This window comes from Erinaceus europaeus, chromosome 10, assembly GCF_950295315.1.
Source record: "Erinaceus europaeus chromosome 10, mEriEur2.1, whole genome shotgun sequence".
NCBI lineage: Eukaryota > Metazoa > Chordata > Mammalia > Eulipotyphla > Erinaceidae > Erinaceus > Erinaceus europaeus.
In genome coordinates, this window is record NC_080171.1 from 101677744 (window position 1) to 101698130 (window position 20387).

At 52.4% G+C, this 20387-nt stretch overlaps 1 protein-coding gene and 1 long non-coding RNA gene across 2 annotated transcripts in view; both read right to left on the bottom strand.

Moving 5' to 3' along the window:
• LOC132540925 (uncharacterized) overlaps positions 1-20387 on the bottom strand; it is a 578575-nt gene that overhangs the window by 119294 nt on the left and 438894 nt on the right. The gene's annotated exons all lie outside the window — the stretch shown is intronic.
• On the bottom strand, positions 6536-8113 carry IER5L (immediate early response 5 like). The gene has a single exon (XM_007527031.2). The coding sequence runs from the start codon at positions 7904-7906 to the stop codon at positions 6716-6718; it is 1191 nt and encodes a 396-aa protein (XP_007527093.2). The 5' UTR covers positions 7907-8113; the 3' UTR covers positions 6536-6715.

The following is a 20387-nucleotide window of genomic DNA, read 5'->3' on the forward strand; positions in this document are numbered from 1 at the left end:
TGGGTGTTGGCAGGTAGATCCATACTCCCAGCCTGTTTCTCTCTTTCCCCAGTGGGACAGGGCTCTGGAGAGGTGGGGTTCTAGGGTACATTGGTGAGGTCATCTGTCAAGGGAAGTCAGGTTGGCGTTATGATAGCATCTGCAACTTGGAAGATGACCTGAGCAGTCAGAAGATTACTTATTTATTAAAAAAAAAATCACTTGTTTTATTTATTTTGGATAGATATAAATTGAGAAGGAAGGGAAAACAGAGAGAAAGGGAGACATCTGCAGTACCGTTTCACCACTCCTAAAGCTTAACTCCCTACAGGTGGGGACTGAGGGGTTGAACCGGGGTCCTTGTGCATGGTGATAAGTATGCTCTACCAGATGTACCACCTCCTGCATCCTGAGATTTTCTGAGTTGAAAATATGAGTCTTGTCACAGGGCTAGGAGGTGGCTTACTTGGTTAAATGCACACTATTACCATGACCGGGGACCTGGGTCTGAGTTCCTGGCTACCACATGGGAGCATCTGCAGAGAGGAAGCTTCACAAGAGGTGGCATGGTGCGCTTGTGTCTCTCATTTTCTCTTTTCCTCTCTGCTGCTCCATATATATATGTAAAGATATTGCTGGGAGTGGTGGAATCGTGTAAGTGCAGAGCTTCCGTGATAACTTTGGCTACAAATAAAAAAAACATAAAGTCATTCTTGGGTGGCACTGCTGTGAGCTAAGAAGTCAGGAGCTCTAGCTGTGGTGAGAAATGGATTCTGTGGGAGCAAAGTAAGAAGCTTAAGGGCTGGGAAATGAGTGTCTTAAATGTGTGAAGCCCTAGGTTTGGTCCCTGGTACCAAATATAAACAAGAAAGACAAAAACAGACACATTTTACACTGTAAGTATCAGAGCAATGCTCTGATCTCTCTGCTTCACACATATAGAATTAGAAAAAGGAAAAGATAAAACAAGTGGGCAGCCCAAATGTACATAAGAGAGTCACAGGAAACAGAGACCGTCCTAGAGAGTTGTCCCTGGATCCAGCTGAACTCTGTCCTCTGCATGCTTTGGTATCAGGAGCCAAGAAATCTCATCTTTTGCCCAAGCTGGTTGCAGTTGGGTTGCTATCCCTCACAAGAGTCCTGACAGATACCAGGAAAAGGCCAGTTTGTAGAAACTTCAGTGTATCGGGGGTGGTGGCGGTGGCGGTGACGGAGATGCCACTCTTCTGCATGTCTCTCTATCCTTTGCCCCTGGGACACAGACTGTGGGAACCATTAGGAAATGGTGTCTTCCCACATCATCCTAGGTTCAGACATGACCAGATACCATAATTATATAATTAATTTTATTTAAAAATATTATTTTTTCTCTTTTGTTGCCCTTGTGGTTTTATCGTTGCTGTGGTTATTATTATTGTTGTTGTTATTGATGTCATCGTTGTTGGATAGGACAGAGAGAAATGGAGAGAGGAGGGGAAGATAGAGAGGGGGAGAGAAAGAGAGACACCTGCAGACCTGCTTCACTGCCTGTGAAGTGACTCCCCTCCAGCCAGGGGCTCAAACAGGGATTCTTACGCTGGTCCTTGTGCTTCGTGCCATGTGTGCTTAACCCACTGCACTACCTCCTGACTCCCTTATATAATTAATTTATTTTCACCAGAACACTGCTTAGCTCTGGCTTACAGTGGTGCAGGCAATTGAACCTGGGACTTTGGAGCTCAGGCATGAAAGTCTCTTAGCATAACCATTATGCTATCTACCCTGCCTGATAAAATCTTTCTTGATAAGACAGACAGAATCAGAGAATTTGGGTACATTAAGTGCTGAGGATCGAACATAGGATCTCATGCTTGAAAGTCCAAAGCTTTATCCACTGTGCTACCTCCTGGGTCACACCAGAATTCATTTTAAGCTCATGTGGAATCAGCAGCAGAATTTCCATTTTGATTACACTAGGGTCATTTGCCAGTTCTGAGTTGTAGTATGTTATCATTTTTTTAAAATATATTTTATTTATTCATGAAGATGATAGGAGAGAGAGAGAGAGAGAGAGAAAGGGAAAAGGAGGAAGAACCAGACATCATTCTGGTACATGTGCTGCCGGGGATTAAACTCAGGATCTTATGATTGAAAATCCAGTGCTTTATCCACTGCACTACCTCCCGAACTACTGTTGTTAATTCTTTAGCATTTGACTGTGAACCCCAACAAGAAGGGGACTATTCCTTCACTTTGGGCAAGGTTTTTCATGTCCAATTAATTAATTAATTAATTAATTAAATGAGAGAGACCAGAATACTGTTCAGCTCTGGCTTATGGGAATGCTGGGGACTGAACATCATGAAAGGCATGAAAAAATTATTATCATTATTATTTTTTGCATAACCTTCATGCTATCTTCCCAGCCTCCCAGGTTTCTCATATCAAAAACACGGATGCCCCTAGTATGCCTGTCAGAGAGGAGCTGGGGAAATTAGACAAGAGGTGCCGTTCATGTATTTGCTGCTATGCTTTGCAGTGATTAGCTCAAGGCTTTGCCCAGGCAGGGCACCAAGGGCTGCTCTGGGAATGAACATGCAGAAAGACACAGCTCCTGGTGTGCACCCTGCCCCAGAGGGACACCCATGGACCCACACATGTGGTGATGGAAGCTCTAGATCTCAGCACCCTGTACAGCAAACCTCCTGGGAGCCCAGGGCTGGCTCAAGAGGCCAGCCTGCTAGTTCAAGAGGCTCTGGCTGTTATTCCAGCAGCTCTGTGTTGCTGAGAGTGCAGCTTGGAGCCTGGCTCAGCCCTGCACCACGTATCAAGGGCAGTAGGACCTGCAGTGTTGTAGGAGCTGGGGAAGTGAAAGAGAGAGAGAGAGAGAGAGAGAAGGAAGGGGGCTCTACTGGATAACTAGGATAGGTGGGGACACAGGGCACTTGTTCCAGCTCGTGCTTCCAGAGCTGCTGTTCTCTGGAAGCTCCCCCTCTCTTTACTCTTTGGGTCCTTCAATTTCTTCCAGCCTTCTTACTTCCCCAAACAGCACTTCTTACTTCCCCAAGTCCTGTCTTGTGGGTCAGGGCGGGCCTTGTTACTGGAGAGATGAGCTTACCTGTGAATTCCTGGCTTGCCTATCCTTCCACCCATTCCCCAATTTCCAAGGACCCTCTTGGGCACCCTCCCACCCCCAGCCTGTCAGTTGTGCGTTTCTGAGGAAAATTAGTCTCTCAGGATGTTGTAGGCAGGCCTGCAGCCTAACTGTGCCAGTACCCCAGGGGCTTGAGTCTGGAGGATGGCACTTTGGGTCTCTTGTGTAGGGACAGTGTATTGGACTGGGTGTGGCTCTTAGTGCAGCACACAGTGTGAAAGTAAGGCTGTGTAGTCTTAGTTTTATGTCAGGCTTAATGGGAGCTGAGAATGGCCAGTGAATCCTATTGGGGGTGGGGGGGAATGTGTCACTAAATGTTCTGCTCTGGTCATTAACCCTTTGTGTGGCTGTCCAAGGTCTTTGAAAAGACAAGGTGTGTGTGTGTGTGTGTGTGTGTGTGTGTGTGTGTGTGTGTGTTAAGGGCTCCTTTTTCTAGAGCTCCCAGAAACTGCCAACCCCCCATTCCCCATCCCTTTTCCTCTCTCGCTAGATGGCAATGAGCCCGAGTCTCCTGGCGCAGCTTAGAAAACCTGGTGGAGGGGAGGAGAACCCAGTCCCCGGTACTGATTTGAGCTTTCTCCGTCCACAGAGCGCTACCCACACAACCCTCTGCTGTAGAGGTGCTAGGACCGCTGGGGTGTTCCTAAGCCTCATGGTGGAATATTTTTCGTGCGTGCCCAGGTCCACTCTCCCAACAAAGGCGGCCGGCCACGTGCCCCCTTCTGGACGCGGGCCCGGGCTGGGGACTCGTGTGACCCCCAGGCCCTCCCCAGCGGGGCTGGATCCCCGCGTGGCGCGGCGCCCCAGGTGGGAAGCTAGCAGCCCCCAGTCGCCCCGCCGCCCCAGGCGGTGCCTCACCCACTCCCTGCTGCAACTGCTGCAGCGCCCTCGAAGAGGCGCTAGGGGGAGCTCTGGCAACTGGCTTGGGGTATTGAATCAAAACCGTGCAGCAGACAGCTAATTCCGTGGACTTGCAGGGAGAAAAATGGGGAGGGGGGATTCACCGATCCCTCCCCCAGCAGCTCCAGAATTTTCCTGTGGGAGGCTGAGGAAACATTTTTCGGGTGGTGGGGGGTGAAGGTGTCTTTTCTTTTCCAAAAGCACGTCTCTGTAACCTCCCTCTTCCCTGATTCCCCCCTCCCCAGCGCGGACCTTCGCGGGCCCCCCTCGCTCCGGAGTGTCCCTGCGAACTTCACTACGCACCACAGAGCCGCGCGGACCCCTAAGACTAACTGGCGCGGGTCTTCCGGAGTGCGGAGCGGCGCTGGGGTGGGGTCTCTGGGCTGCACCCTCCCTTACAGTGCAAGCGAGGCATGATGGCTGGAGGGGTGGGAGAGTGGCGGCCTAAGCCGTCCTGTGGAGGCTGTTGCTGAAAGGGGAGCACGGGGTGGGGGGGGTGCGAGGGCATTGGGGAGCCTTCCGGAGACACGGAAAAAGAATAAACAGAGCAAACTGCTACAGTGTGTGCGTGTGTGAGCGCGTGTCCCACCTCCCCCAGTCTTTCTTTCCTATCTTCTCTTCCTAAAGTTGGAGCCACCCCGTGTGCCTCCGGGTCCAGCCGGAGCTCCAGATGTGGATTTGGTTCCAGTGAGGAGAAGGCGAGCGTCCCCGGGGCCTTGGCACATTCTCCCACTCTGAGGTCATTCCGTAGGTGGTCAGAGGGGAGAGTGCGCCTGGAGCCTTCCTGCCTCCATGCAGGCGGGAGGGAGGCGGTGAGGGAGAGGGGAGGAGCGAGGAGGGAGGGAGACGCCGCCAGCACACCACCAAGTGGCACCGAGCAGTGATAACAAACTCAACTTAAAAAAAAAAGAAAAAAAAAGGAAAAAAAAAAAAACTTCCCCAACTTGCAATCGGAGACGCGCGGCCCTGTGGGAGAAGGTGCAGGGCAGCGAGTGTGGGTGGCCCAAAAGCCCTCCCCCTCCCCCGGGCCACGAGCTCAGATTCGAGGCTGACCAGGCCTTATGCTTCTGGTCGGGCAGGAAATGTGCTGGAGGCAGGCGCTGCTTCCTGCTGGAGACCGCGGGGGCGGGGAGCCCCGCGGGGGACAAGCCCCAGAGGGCCTGGGACCCCGGGGGCGCTTACCATTAGCTTCACCCCCAGTAACTAACAGCCCCTCTCCCCAATCCCTCCACCAGCCCAGCCTTTGGGTGGGTAGATCCTGCCTCTAGTGGGGCCATGGAGGGGGTTGCACTGGGCCAGGGGGCTCCCCTCCACTTCCCTCTACCCATCCACCCACCCACACTCCAGGCTGAGCTGCAAACACATCACCACCACCTTTTATCATCGATTTTTTTTTATTAAGATTATAAATTTAAACAATCTGAACAGTTTTACCCGGTGATATACAATTCCGTATGCACAAAAAATACAGAGGACAGAGGGAGAAGGGTCAAGAAGGGCTTGGCAACTTGTTCTGAAGTTCACACGGTGCTGATGGCAGAGAACAGGGACGGGGTTGGGAATGGGGCTGCAGACGGACCCCAGCATTTTTTTTTCTTTTAATCAATACAACAAAAGACCTTAAATTAGACAAGCTATCCGGCTGAAGACACAGGACAGGGTGCTCACAGGCTCTAACAATGCTGGTTTCATGAAATGCAACCGAAGGCTGACCCAGGACAGTGCAACTTAGAAGCACACGCACAAACACCACAACGCAGCTGACCAGAACTTAGCGAAAAGTCTCCAACGCAGTTGGCGGCCCTGGCCCCTCCCTCCCTCCGGGCGGCCGGGGCTCCAGGTGGAGGAAAAGACTTCCTTTTTTGTTTCATGAGGACCGCAGTGCTGGGTATGATGGGAAATGTAGTCCGCCGTGCCCGCCCCCCACCCCTTCCCCAAACAGTGTCGGAGAGTGTCGGGGTGCCAGGCGCCACCCCGGAGTCCGCGAGACAAGTGGAGGAGGGGAGGAGAACGGAGCCAGAGGGGCGGGAATAGGAAGGGTTCAAGACACCCGCCCCGGGAAGAAAAGAAAAAGTTGAAGTGTTTTCATTTCTGCCTTCTCATTTTGAGAACTTTGGAGGCCGCCCCCAGAGAGGAAATGTGACCCAAACGTCCCTTTCGGGGATAGAATTTGCCTTTGTTTTTGCTCAGGGTTTCACAAGACCCCGCGGAGGGTGCTTGACACCGTCGAGCGCCTGGCTTCCTGGGTTTTGACAACTGATTGGAATTGGCGTCCCGGACCCCGCGCCCTCCTGCGCTGCGACCCCGGCGCGCCCTAGTGGCCCGGCCGCCTGGCCTCGCCCCCGGCTGCCCAGCACCTCCTCCGGGCAGCAGCCCTCCCTCACGTGGCTGGCTCCTCGCTAAACACCACTGCAATCACTACAATAAAAAGAAGAAGAAGAAGAAGAAGAAAAAAGAGTAGGAGAAACACAAAGCATACTTAAATAGGCGCTTTTTCTCTCTGCAAAAATAAAGTCCAAGATCTTAGATTTCTTTTTCTTTTTATTTTACAATGTATAAAACATCAGCCACCTCCCCCTGCTAGTCCCCAGCTCAGCCACGAGTGGCCGGGCGCCTGTTCGCTCCCTCCTCTCGTCCCTTTGGCCGAGTCTTTGTCTGGCCCCAGCCCCGCGGGGTCCCGGGTCCCCGTGCCCTCGGGGGTCCCTAGAAGGCGACAATGGCTCGAGTCCAGGCGCCGAGGCTGGCGAGCGCCTGCTTGGCGCACAGCTGCCCGTTGAGCGGCGGCGGCTGCTCCGAGGAGTCCGGCTGTCGGCTCACCAGCCCCGAGAAGCCCGAGCCAAAGATGGAGATCAAGTTTGAAATGTTGGACGCGTCCGGCGACGAGTCCGGGCAGAAGTCCTCGAAGCGGGCGCGCTTGCAGGGGGCAAACGGGGCGCCCCCGGGGGGTTCGGCCCCCAGGTCGCCCGCGTCCTCCTGCTCGTCGTCGTCCTCCTCCTGGCCAGGGTAATACTTGCGCTTGCAGCCGGCGGCGGACGTCAGGCCGGGTCCCGGGGCGCCCTGGCCGCAGCAGGGGCAGTGGGCGGAGGCGCAGCAGTCCTGGTGCAAGTAGCCGTTCTCCACCGTGGTCACCACGTGAGTGTCCAGGTCCAACACGGTGGTCTGGCTGCTGCAGTGCACGCCGAAGTCCGAGGGGGCCGGGTACGCGCCCCGGTAGAAGCCGGGGGAGGAGGCGGGGGCCGGGGAGGCGGGCTGGGAGGCGGCGGCTTGAGGGGCGGCCCCTGGGGGTGCGGAGGGCAAGGAGCAGGCGGCCAGGGCGCGAGGGTCCCGCGGGCAGAGCGCGGTGGGCACGGGAGGCGGCAGCGGCGCAGGACCTGGCTGCAGCGGCTCCAAGGGATGCCCGCGATGGGGCGCGCCGTGCGGCGGCTGGAGCGCGGCGCACACGGGCAGCTCCGAGAGCGCCCCCGCGCCGCCCGCGGGCGCCCCGGCCGCCGCCGCGCAGCCCCTGGGCGCCGGGTGCTGGAGCTGGTGCAGCTGCTGTTGGAGGTGCAGCTGGTGCAGCTGGTGCCGGGCAACCGGGTCGCGCGCCTCCGCGTCCCCGCCGCCGCCAAGTTGGAGCGGGCCGAAGTCGGCCGCGCTGGCCGGCATGCCCGGCGAGGCGTACGCGAGGTGCTGGTGCTGGTGCTGGTGGTGGGGCGGCTGCTGCTGCTGCTGCTGCTGCTGGCGCCGGTAGAGCTCGGCGTAGCGCTCGCTCAGGTAGAGCTGGCGCGCGTTGCGGAGCACGTAGGACACCAGGAGATTCTTGTGTAGCTTGATGCCGCCGCGCTGGGTCCGGGAGCTGTGGATCTTGCGCAGGGAGATGCTGATCAGGCTCTGGGCATCCAGGGCGCACTCCATGCTCCCGCGGAGACGGCGGCGGCAGAGCAGCCGCGGCCGCTGCTGTTTCGGTCTCCAGCCGAACGCCGGGGCGCGCCGGACAGGGGAAACGGAGCCCCGGTCAGCGGGTCGGCTGCGCTCCGAGAGGAGCCGCCACAGTGCAACGCGCGCCACCCGCAGGCTCGCGCTCCCCAGACGGCGCCAAAGCAATGAGCCCCGGTCGTCCCCGGCCCCAGCTATTTAGCCGGGCGTCTGGGACCCGCCCCATTCCAGATGAGCCAATAGGAAGGCCGAGAGCCTCCCGAGTGACAGGCGCTGCCCGCCCCGGGACCACTAGGCTGGCCAATCAGACCAAGGCGGTTCCTTTGTGCTATTCAAATACCGAACGGACCCGAGGCCTCTAAAGCTGCGGCTGCCTCGAATGTTCTCCTGGGGCCGCCGCGCCGCGCGGGGCTCGGAGGAGCTGGGGCTGCTGTCTGCAACGTGGGTCGCCCCGCAGCCGCCACGTTAGGGGCCTCGGGCGTCCTAGGCCCAGCTCCCAGGAGCTAGGGGTCGGTTCACCAGAGTTCTGCGATGGGGGCTCCTCCCCCTTCCTCACGGTCGGGCCTCACCTGCTGCAGGTGCGCGCGGCTCCCCTCTCCCCGCCACGCGGCGTCTCCTTTCTCACCTGCCGCAACGGCTTTGGCAGGAGGCTTATGGGGCCGTTGGCTTGACGACAGTTGGTAGAACTGCCGGGAGAGAGGCTTGGAGGTGCACTCAGCCACAAGGAATGTGGGATCTGACGTCTGACTCTCATCCCAGGGACTGCTCCCAGGGACTGCTGTGGGAAGAGTCCTCTTTCCACTTATCTGATAGGAAAGACCAAAGCGTGGTGATTATGGGTTCCCTCTGATGGAAGAGTCTCCTGGAGCTGAAAGCTGAGGCCCAAAGGCTGTCAGAGAGCCGACAGCAGTCTCCTAACCTCACCTGTTCGGTACCTTTCCTTTCTAACAGTAATGACAATAGAGCCCATTATTGTGTATCTGGTGTGGGGCAGGCTTTAGTTAGGAATTCCTCTCCTCAACAGCCCCTCAGCTCCTTGGAGCCATTCCCAAGAGGGAGCTACTCTGGGGACACAACTCCAAAGGGGCAGAGTTAGGGTTTGTCCCAACAGGAGGTGAGCTCCAGCAGGAGGTGACCAAGGACCCTCGCCATCTTAACATGGACTGGTGCTGCTTGTTTTCTGGTCCCGAACCGCCCATGGACCATCTCTTCCCAGCTGGGGACTGAGCCTACTGGAGAACACAGAGAGGGCCTGGACTGTGACACCCAGGGATACCTCCCCTCCCCCCTCCCCTCCCCTCCCCTCTCTTCCCCTTCCCTCCCCCAAGGAGATCTGGAGACTTGAAAGGGGGTGATTGCCTGTCTGATGGGATGTGTGTGCCTCCAAGGCACCCAGGTGGGCCTCCTTGAAGTAAATGGTCAGAAAGTTTGTCTAAGGAAGGGGGTGGTCCTTGAAGTGATTCTTCAAGGGGCTTCATGGAGTCTGTGGGGATTGGTGGGGGGAGGACATCTTAGGAGCAAAGGTCTTGGGGTTTCTTCTGACTCACCTCTCTCCTCAGCACCCACTCTGCCCTTGGCAGGAAGAGACCCAACCAACCCACTCGGCAGTTTTTTAGTGTCTCTTCAGTCCAGGGGCCAGCAGGTAGCACACCCAGTAGAGCGCACATGTTACAATGAGGGAATAACCAGGTTTAAACTCCCAAGTTCCTGGGGGAAGTTTCACAAGCAGTGGAATGGCTGCAGGTGTCTGTCTTTCTCTCTTTCTATCTCCCCTTTCCCTCTTGATTTCTCTCTTGTCTCTCTCCAATAAATAAATAAAATATGAATTTCCTAGATTAGTCTCTGTGAACAAGTTTCCAGCCTCTACTCAGTGCCAGGTATTAAGGATGAAAACAAAGTCACCCCATGTTCTAGATGAGTACACTAGGACACAGCAGCAGTGATTTGCTGAGGCCTCAGGGCTCCAGGTTTAGTGCTCTGTCTTTCCAGGTGACTAGAACGGACCCAAGCCCCTGTGATCAGTGGCACCTCTCCTTGCCCTGGTCCAGAGAACCCAGTCTCCACATTTTGGAGGACTGTGAGAAAAGCTGTGTGCCCCACATCCTTTCTAGAGGTGAACTGGTAATAGGGAGATGCAGGACTGTGATGCTTGCTCATGTGACAATAATTGTAGGAAGAAACACACAGGGCCTTTTGCTTCCCCAAGGCCTGTGAAGACATGCAGAGGCTTCATTTATTTTTGAAGTTCACCTTTGAGACTTGACTAGCATGAGAGGTGGGTCAGTGGGTGGGAAGTGGAAGGTCCTATCTGCTTTCCTGGTCAGGGTCCCCATCAGGCTGGGGATCTGGGGTGCTGACATGTCACAGGAACCCAGGAGTGCATTATGAGTGCCATTTGGGGAACCTTCCTTCTGCACTAGCCAGGTTTTTTTTTTCTTTTTTAGATAGTTATTTTTTTTGTATTTATTTATTGGATAGAGACAACCAGAAATTGAGATGGAAGGGGGTGATAGAGAGGGAGAGAGACTGAGAGACACCTGCACCATTGCTTCACCACTCGCAAAGCTTTCCCCTTGCAGGTGGGGACCAGGGGATTGAACCCGGGTCCTTGCACATTGTAACATGTGCGCTCAGCCAGGTGCACCTCAACCCCATGTTTATTTATAGGAAACACTGACTTTTCAAAATGATCCTTGATCAAGGTCACAGAACCAGAAAGGAGTGGAGGTAGGTTTTGAATCCAGGTCTGTTGTAAGGATAGGAACTACCTTTTGATTATTTGAAATCAGCCCCCCTGCTTCTGTCATTTCATAGGTCAGATTTCCCTTTCCTGGGGCTTAGGTCATGATGATTATGACCTTGATTTGATCTATACTCCCCATCACTTTGTTGCCAACTGCTCTGAGGGTAGGACTTGCAGGAAGCCACAAAGAAGGAAATCTCCATCCCAGCCTCAGCTGGTCATTCACATTCATTCTTAGAGATGTCTTCCCCCCCTCCCATCACATGGCTCTAGAGGCTGGATGGGAATCAGGGTTGGGGTGGATTCCTTAGCCACAGACTGGGACAGGGGAGCAGACTCCTCATGTTGGTATCTCTCCTTGGCACCTCCAAGCCTCCCACTCATCCTCTTCCCTAATGGGGGGGGGGGGGTTTGAGTTTCTCTGAGGCTCTTTTGCTTCCTGACATCAGCCAATAGGTGATCATCCCCTTCTGCCTGGTCCCCCTCTTGTCTTGGGCTCAAACAGTCACTTGATCTCCCTTCTTTCTCAAGAATAGAGAAGTAGACTACTGGGGAGGGCTAAGCAGTTGTCAAACTGAATAAAAACCCTTGATCTTTTGGGGGGTGACTTGGGAGGTGGGAATGCTACATCTGTTGTAAGGAAACACTTGCTGAAGGAGGCAGAGTGACAGCTGAGCTCTTTGGTGTCCCCGCGGCAGTGAAGCTTCAGAGAAGGGGGCACACATTAGGACCTGTAGATGTATATGGAGATGGGTGGGTTGCACACAGGGTGATGGCTCAGAGGAGGGCACCACTGATCGCTGGGGCAGCGAGTGTGTGCATGTGTTCATGAGTGTGTGTGCAGGGCAGAAGGTCTAAGTGCAACCAAGCTTCTTGGAATAAAGGTCTACTGACCTTATTTTTCTGGCCACCTGAGAAAGGTTGGGGGTATTCACCTTTCCCCTGGAGCCGAGAGATTACATCTGGCTCAAAGTCACTGTTCCCTGGAGGAAATTAATTAATGCCTAGCTCTGCTGAATCTCTACTGGGACAGAATGGAGCAGGCTGCAGAAAAACTGGGTGGCCTGGGCTCCTGTCAAACCCCAGGTAATGTCAGCCCACACCTCGCCAATGACTGTGGTCAGTTCCTGGTCACCCAGCTCAGAGGTTAAGGATGGGATCAGGAAGTCTCCAGGTTTCAGTGGCATTTGCCTAGAGAGCTCTGTGGGAGTGCTTGGCAGTTAGGAATGTCGAGCAGAAAGCTTCATTCAGAGTGCTGTGTTGTGGGGAGAGAGACTTGGGATCAATGCATTCACTCATTTGCTCACTGGCTTGAGAGAAGTTTCCAGAACCCTAGTCTGCAAGCCCTGCAGAAGGAGAAAGGATAAACCAAGATTCTGCTCTCCGTCCCCCCCCCCCCAGGAGGCCACAATGCAGAGAAGTAGAGATAGACAGACTGATGATGCAGAGGGGTGAGGGGTAAGTCTATGGCAAAAAGGACAAAGTTATAGGGGTGTGACTGATGAATTCTCTGGAGAGGCTTCTTGCAGGAAGCTGCCACTTGGGGGGGCCTTTCTAGCAGAGAGTAAGTAGGGCTGGCCCTAGCATGGGGCCTGGTACACAGCAGGCACTCAGTAAGTACTCATGGAGTGGATCAGTCAATGAATGTAAGTATGCAGAAGACATTTGGAAAATTGGCAAAGTCCTAGACAACAGACTTTCCCCATCTTAATGTTCAGATGGGTAAACTGAAGTCCAGAGAGAATAAGGGGAGATGTTGAGGGTGTTGACTGGAGGTGGGGATAGGAACCCAGATTTCTTAAGTTCCCAGTTTAGTCTGGCTGTTTCAGCTTGGACTTGAGTTCTCTCTGAGGCTGTATAGTCAGTATTGTTTGGATGCAAGAACCCCAAGTTGCACCCCAAGAAGACTGTTCTGTGGTCAGTGGATACGGGGGAGCTAGACTGCGGTCACAGGCAGCACCTCCTCCTGCTTCACAGAGCTGGCACCCTGTCACCATCCTAGGTGGAGGTTAACAACCTGCTTACCAGTGTTTCTGTTGGCCGAGCATGGGCCTGAGCAGTAGGCTTGGTGCCCAGAAAGACCTCACAGCCCCTGGCTGTGTGATGAGATAGACTGCAGCAACCTGGCTTTTCTGGGCGCCTGTCTCTGCTGGCCCTGGGGCTAAGTGATTCCCACAGGGGGCTCTGCAGTCGCCAGGCCAACCTTGGAGGCAGATTCGATTATATTGCTCATTTGATGGATGGCACAGATGAGGCACAGAGAGCCTGGGTAACTTGCCTGAGGTCACACAGTATAGAAGGAGAGAGTAAGTCCACTCTTAGGACTCTCAGAAAGTGGAGCCACCAGGAGTCAGGCTGTAGCGCAGCAGGTTAAGCACAGGTGGCACTAAGCACAAGGACCCGCATAAGGATCCTGGTTCAAGCCCTGGCTCCCCACTTGCAGGGGTGTCACTTCACAAGTGGTGAAACAGGTCTGCAGGTGTCTATCTTCCTCTCCCTCTCTCTGTCTTTCCCCTCTCCATTTCTCTCTGTCCTATTCCAACAACAATGACAACAATAATAACTACAACAATAAAACAACAAGGGCAACAAAAGGGAATAAATAAATATTAAAAAAAAAAGAAAGTGGAGCCACCATGAGCGGCAGGAGAGTCCTGGAGAACTCCCAATTCTCTGAGTTCACTGACATTTTGAATGAATTTTTTTTTTTTAATAGAGAGGGAAAGGGAAAGACAGAGACCTGCAGTACCACATCACTGATCTTGAAGATTTTTTTCCTCCAGGGTTATTGCTGAGGCTCGGTGCCTGCACCACGAATCCACCGCTCCTGGAGGCTATTTTTTTCCCTTTTGTTGCCCTAGTTGTTTTATTGTTGTTGTGGTTATTCTTATTGTTACTGATGTCATTGTTGTTGGATATGACAGAGAGAAATGGAGAGACGAGGGGAAGACAAAGAGCGGGGGAGAGAAAGATAGACACCTGCAGACCTGCTTCATCACTTGTGAAGCGACCCATCTGCAGGTGGGGAGCTGGGGGTTTGAACTGGGATCCTGATGCTGTTCCTTGGGCTTTGCGCCACCTGTGCTTAACCCGCTGTGTTACCGCCTGACCCCTGATCTTGAAGATTCTACCTCTATAGCTAGGGGCTGAGGTGTTGAAGCTGGGTCCTTGTACATGGTAATCTGTGCACTCTACTGGGTGCACCACCTGGCTTCTTAAATGAATGCTGATGGGATGTCACAGAGGGCATCTGTGAACTCTTTCTGGGGTCTCTGCCTGAGCATTTGGCATAACCCTATTCATTCATTCATTCATTCATTCATTCATTCATTCATTCATTCATTTGCTCAGCCACCATGGACCAGATGTTGGCCAATGTGCAAATGCTATGCTAAGCTCTGGAGAGAATACCAGGCATCTCAGATTGCCCAAAGCAGGGTTGAGGAGTCTTCATCTTCCAGGTCCATCCTGATTGATTGGTAGTGTCTACCTGGAGCCCTGGGTTGGAAGGGATTTGGCACATGCCCCAGTTGATTAGTGATGTCTGCCAAGGGCTCAGCTGGGATCTTTCACAGCAAGTGTACTGGGTACATTTCATCCCTGGTAAGAGAGTGAAGAACTGTCTGGTGCTGTGGACATCTGGAATGGTTGAGCTGACATCCCTAGGCCAGAATGTGGCCTAGGGATCAGGAAAAGAGCTTCTAGCCCAAGGTTGGTCTCTTTTCTTTCCGTCCTATGCATCAGCTCTTTGGAATCTGTTTCCTCATCTGACACCTTCCTCCAGGAGGTACAGTGAGCATGAAATGACCCCAAGGTGCTTTGAAGGGCCAGGAGACAGCATAATGGTTATGCAAAAGCCTTCCATGCCTGAGGCTACCAGGTCCAGGATTCAATCCCCAGGACCACCATAAACAGGTGCTGAGCAGTGCTCTGGTAAAACAGCAACAACAACACAAAGCAAACAAAGTAAAAGAAAAAGAGAAAGGAAAAAAAGAAAAGGCAGTCTTAAAGGCTCAGGAGGGGCATCGTGGCTGGAGTGCTGGACTCTCAAGCATAAGGTCCTGGGTTCAATCTCCAGCATCGTGTCAGAGTGATACTCTGATTCTCATTCTCTCTTTTTAAATTGCCACCAGGGTTAATGCTGGGGCTCTGTGTCTGCACTACGAATCCATTACTCCCTATGGCCATTTTTTAAATATTTATTTATTTGTTTATTCCCATTTGTTGCCCTTGTTGTTTTACGGTTGTAGTTATTGTTGTTGATGTCGTTGTTGTCGGATAGGACAGAGAGAAATGGAGAGAGGAGGAAAGGATAGAGAGCGGGAGAGAAAGATACCTGCAGACCTGCTTCACCACTTGTGAAGCGACTCCCCTGCAGGTGGGGAGCCGGGGGCTTGAACCCAGATCCTTACATTGGTGCTTGCGCTTTGCCACCTGCGCTTTGCGCCACCTGTGCTTTGGGCCACCTGTGCTTTGCGCCACCTGTGCTTAACCCGCTGCGCTACATCCCGACTCCCAAGAGCCATTTTTTTGAGGATAGGAGAGGAGAGCGGGGTAGGGGGAGAGAGAGGGAGGGAGGGAGAGATAGATAGAGAGAGAGAGAGATAGAGAGAGGAACATCTACAGCACTGCTTCACCACTATAGAAGCTTCCCTTCTGCAGATGGGCACTGGGGACTTGAATTCAGGTCCTTGTGTATGATAACGTGTGTGCTTTACTGGGTGTGTGCCACTGCCCCGGCCCCCTCATTCTCTTTCTCACACATACTAATAAATACATACAATTATCATTATTAAAAATATATTTATTTATTCCCTTTTGTTGCCCTTGTTGTTTTATTGTCGTTATTGATGTCGTTGTTGGATAGGACAGAGAGAAATGGAGAGAGGAGGGGAAGACAGAGAGGGGGAGAGAAACATAGACACCTGCAGACCTGCTTCACCGCCTGTGAAGTGGCTACCCCGCAGGTGGGGAGCCGGGGCTTGATGGGTGATCCTTGCACGGGTCTTAGCGCGGGTCCTCGCACTTTGTGCCGCTTGCGCTTAAACCGCTGCGCTACCGCCTGACTCCCAAATACAACTATTTTTAAAAAGTGCTTTGGAGGTGGTGCAGTGGATAAAGCACCAGACTCTCAAACTTGAGGTCCTGAGTTCAATCCCCAATATCATGGTGCTCTCATACCCTCTACCTTTCCCTCTCTCTTCCCCCTTTCTCATTAGCAAATAAATCTTTTATTTTTTTTTAAAAGTACTTTGAATTTTTAGGGGATGACTACTGAAGTGAGCTGAGAAATGTTAACCCTCCTTTTTCAAAATCCTGCTGGAAGCAGAGCATGCTGGGCAGGCCAGAGTTAATCGTGGGCTGGCCCTGAATGGTGTGTGTGGGTGGAAGGGAAGGTGGGTGGGCAGCTCTGTGGTTCCTTGCTGAGAGTTGTTTTTATAACTCACTTAGTACAGACCTTTGTCTCCTCACTGGGCTCACTGGGAATTTCTAAGGAGTGAGAAGCTCCTTGGATCTTAGGGACTGAATTGTAGGATATTTTTATTTACTTTTTATTATTATTATTACTCATTCGAGTAGAGGGAACCCTGCCTGCCTCCCCACCTCCCCACTCAGTGAGCTCACCTACAGATTGTTGTAGCAGACAGAAAGAGAACTGTGCTCAACATGGATTTGGGACGCATTAATCTTCAAAACAACTCAGGGTGTGTGTGTGTGCGTGTGTGTTTGTTATCATTTCCATTCTACAGCTGAGAAAACTGAGGCCCAGGGAAGAAAGGCTCCCCACCAGGGGCACCAGCCACTGTTCTGAGCTGGGGAAGGAGCCCATCAGTGCTTTGTGCTCTGTGTCCACTCAGTTATTTACTCCTTCATTTTGTTTGTTCACAAATAGGAAGCACCTACTGTGTGCCAGGCTGTGCTCTTGCTCTGTGGACCACACATTTCTGAGTGGAGGGAACAGACATGGTTGTGATGAAGGTGGCATGGGAGCAAACCGGGTTATGTGATGAGGACTAGCTGGAGGGGAAGTGGTGGGCCTGGTGGGCGGGCTCACAGGGCATAGGAACCCAGGACTGGCCTCCCCCTGCACTTCCTGGCTCAGCCTCTTGGACAGTCTGGTCCCAGCTCTGCCTGTACTCCTGTCCCTTTCTTCCCCACAACTGGTGAATTTTTAATGCTGCTACATGCAACAAAGCAGAGTTTTTGTTTTTGTTTTGAGAGCATTTCTTAAAGAAAAAAATCATCTCTCAAGCGTATATCTCTGTGTATGTATCTGTGTGTGAAGAGAATAAGAGACACACTGCTCAGCGAGTACTGACAGTATGTCCTCAGTTCATTTCCTCCTTACAAAAAAAATTAAAAAAAAAAAGAGGCCAAGTAGGATTCTAGTTCTGGATCTTGGGTTGGTGAAAGGGGACCAGGCAGGTCCCTCTACACTCACAACCCCCTTGGGCTCTTGGCACTACCATCGCTTTTGCCACACAGATGAAACTGAGGCGCAAAGACAAAGAGCAGCTGCTGTGGTCCTCCCGCTGTGGTGGGGTGGGGCAGGACTCACACACGGGCCTCTAAGCCAGGGTCTTCCTCCTGCTCCATACTGTCTGCCCTGACACACAGACACACAGACACACAGAGAGACACATAGATATACAGATGATACACAAAGACATATAGATACACACATACATAGAAACACAGACACAGATGCACACAGTTACAGACACACAAAGACACACACATTTGCACATATGCACACAGATACAAACACACAGAGATACACATAGTCACAGGCACACACAGACACAGACACAGGCACACAGGCACAAAAACAGACATGCAGATACACAAAGACACTGACACAAGTCCAGGACTAATGAGATGTCCAGAGTTCAGTTCTGGCCTCAGCAGAGTGAACACGAGAGCAGGAGCCCAGCTTGTGTTAGTCCAGCTGTGAGGCAGAGGCAGGAGAGTGAAGCCTGTTGGTCTGTGCTGGGGAGCAGATCCTCTCCCCACAGCTGACCCCAGGATGCAGCACAGTGGGCCCCTACCTTGGGCCCTATCCCTGGACTTTTCATCAAACACCAACTGTGTGCTAGTCACTGAGCCCTTCACTCTAGTGCACAGCAAGTGGCTGTGTGATAGTCATGACCACAACTGCTTTCACAATATCACCAATTTCACAATTTTTGACTCGGCTGAGGCTCAGGGCAGTGGGGCAACTGCAGTTCTACCTGCCTGCCTTCAGAGCCGACTCTTTAAACCTGGATACCTGTTCAGGGCACAAGCAGGGGGAAGATGTGGGGTGCCAGGACCCAGAGCTGGGGCTCCTGAATGGCTGTGCAAGCCTGTGAAGCCTTAATGCTGTTCAAGGTTTATCCCTGTGGCATGACTCCCCTGGAACCCAGCACTGGAGCTCGGCAGAAAGCCTCCGTCGTCCCTGTTTCTCCAGACACAACTGTGGCCCCAGCCTGGCACCTCATCCCCTCTTCCTTCTCCCTTAACCTCTCCCCCAAGGCAGTCTCTCCCCAGTTGGCAGCGGGCATGTCTTTGGCCCTTTATTTCTCAAGTGTAAGGAAATAGGAATGACTGCTACAAAGGCCACGAGCTGGCCTGTGCTCTGCTGCAGTAACAAACAATCCCCAGATCTTAAAGGCTTGACCCAGTGATGTATTTCTCAGGGTGCTGTCCAGTGTGGGTCACAACACTGTCCTCCAGGAGCCAGGGCCTTCCCATCATCTGTTTCCTCCATTCTAGTTTTTTTTTTGGCTTTCTGTTCTTCAGACTTTGCTGATGAGAACAAGCATGTGGATGATACTCCTGGATTTTTAAAAATTAGTTAATGAGAAAGAGTGAGAACCATAGCATCATTCTGGCACAGGCCATGCCATGATTGAGATTCAGAACCTCATGCTTGAGGAGCCAAAACTATCCACTACACTATTTCATGTTGTTGTTGATGTCATTCATTGTTGGATAGGACAGAGAGAAATGAAGAGAGGAGGGGAAGACAGAGAGGGGGAGAGAAAGACAGACACCTGCAGACCTGCTTCACTGCCTGTGAAGCGACTCCCCTACAGGTGGGGAGCTGGGGGCTCGAACTGGGATCCTTGCTCCGGTCCTTGTGCTTCGCACCATGTGTGCTTAACCTGCTGCACTACCACCCGACTCCTGACAAATTTATTTTTTTACCAGAGCACTACCCAGTTTGGTTTATGGTGATGCAGGGGATTGAACCTTGGACTTTGAAGCCTCAGGCATGAGAGTCTTTCTATATAACCATTATGCTGTCTCCCCACCCAACTTTTTAAAATTTAAAAAGAAATATTTACTTGTGTGTGTGTGTGTGAGAGAGAGAGAGAGAGAGAGATAGAGAGAGAGAGAGAGGTATCAGTGTAGAGAGTCTTTTGCATAACCATTATGCTATCTCCCCAGTCCAAAGGCAAGAGTTCTTAACCAATCTTGCCCTTCCGTTTGTTAGTGGTGAACACAGTCCTTTAATGAACACACAACATTCACTGTTAACTCATTGATTCTTTGATGAATAGAAGGCTAGAATAGGTTCGCTCTGTCTGTAGATATCTGCTGAGTATCTACTATGTGCTAAGCCCTTTACAGGGTGTAAGGGAAGAGGGAAGGCCTGTGGGCTCTCTAATGGCAGGCATTCAGGGAGATAAAGTGATCTCGAGGCAGTGAAACCAGACACTGTTTAATCCCATGGAAGCACCATTTGCTTTCTCAGTGCTACCACCAGACATCCAATCTCAGCTCCTCAAAGCATTCCCTTCCATATCTCTCACACTTCTGAAATCAGTGTACCTTACCACTGATAGTGTCTGAGACTGGACAAATCTAGAGAGTCTACTCTTTGGAATAGTTAACCTTTATTTTATTTTATTTATTTATAATTAAAAAAATGTTTAGTGGATGGAGACAGCCAGAAATTGAGAGGGTAGGGGGAGATAGAGAGAGACACCTGCAGCACTGCTTCACCACTTTCAAAGCTTTCCCCCCGCAGGTAGGGATGGAGGCTCAAACCTGTGTCCTTGCACAGGTGATGTGTGCACTCAACCAGGTGCACCACCACCAAGCCCCAAATAGTTAACTTTTATAAGATGTGACATACCCTGACATCCCATTTTTAGTGACTAGTTTTGTCCCCATGTTGGCTGAGGCAAATTAGCTGCCACTCTCAGGATCCTACAGAAGGGGAGAGAAGCATTGCTTATTGAGAAGAGTTCACAGTGTGGGCCACAACTTGGGGTCTTTAGACACCCCTCCCTTCATCCAGTTTGCTAGATGAGTCCTGATTTGTAGCTGCAGAGACTGAAGCTTTTCTGGAATGCCTCTTTGGGAGAGCTGAGCTCCCCCATCCTGCTTCTCTGACTCAGCCCTCCACCACTGCCTGCAGACATCCATGCCCATGGGATGGAGCCAGCAGCTCTGTTCCCCAGTTGAGGAAGCAGGTGCACAGAGCTTATCTGTTTTGTTGCAGAGTCAGAATGTGGCCGAGTCTGTGTGTGAACCTGAAGTCTCTTCTCTGCAGCCCAAATGCTTCCGGGCTCTCTCCTCTTCTGTGTCTTCCTCATGGTTTAAAAATGAGACTGGAGCCAAGGAGACACACATTGGCTTATGCAGTAGATTTTCATGCCTGTGGCTCCAAGGCCCCAGGTTCAATCACCAACATAAGCCAGAGCTGAGCAGTACTCTGGTAGAGAG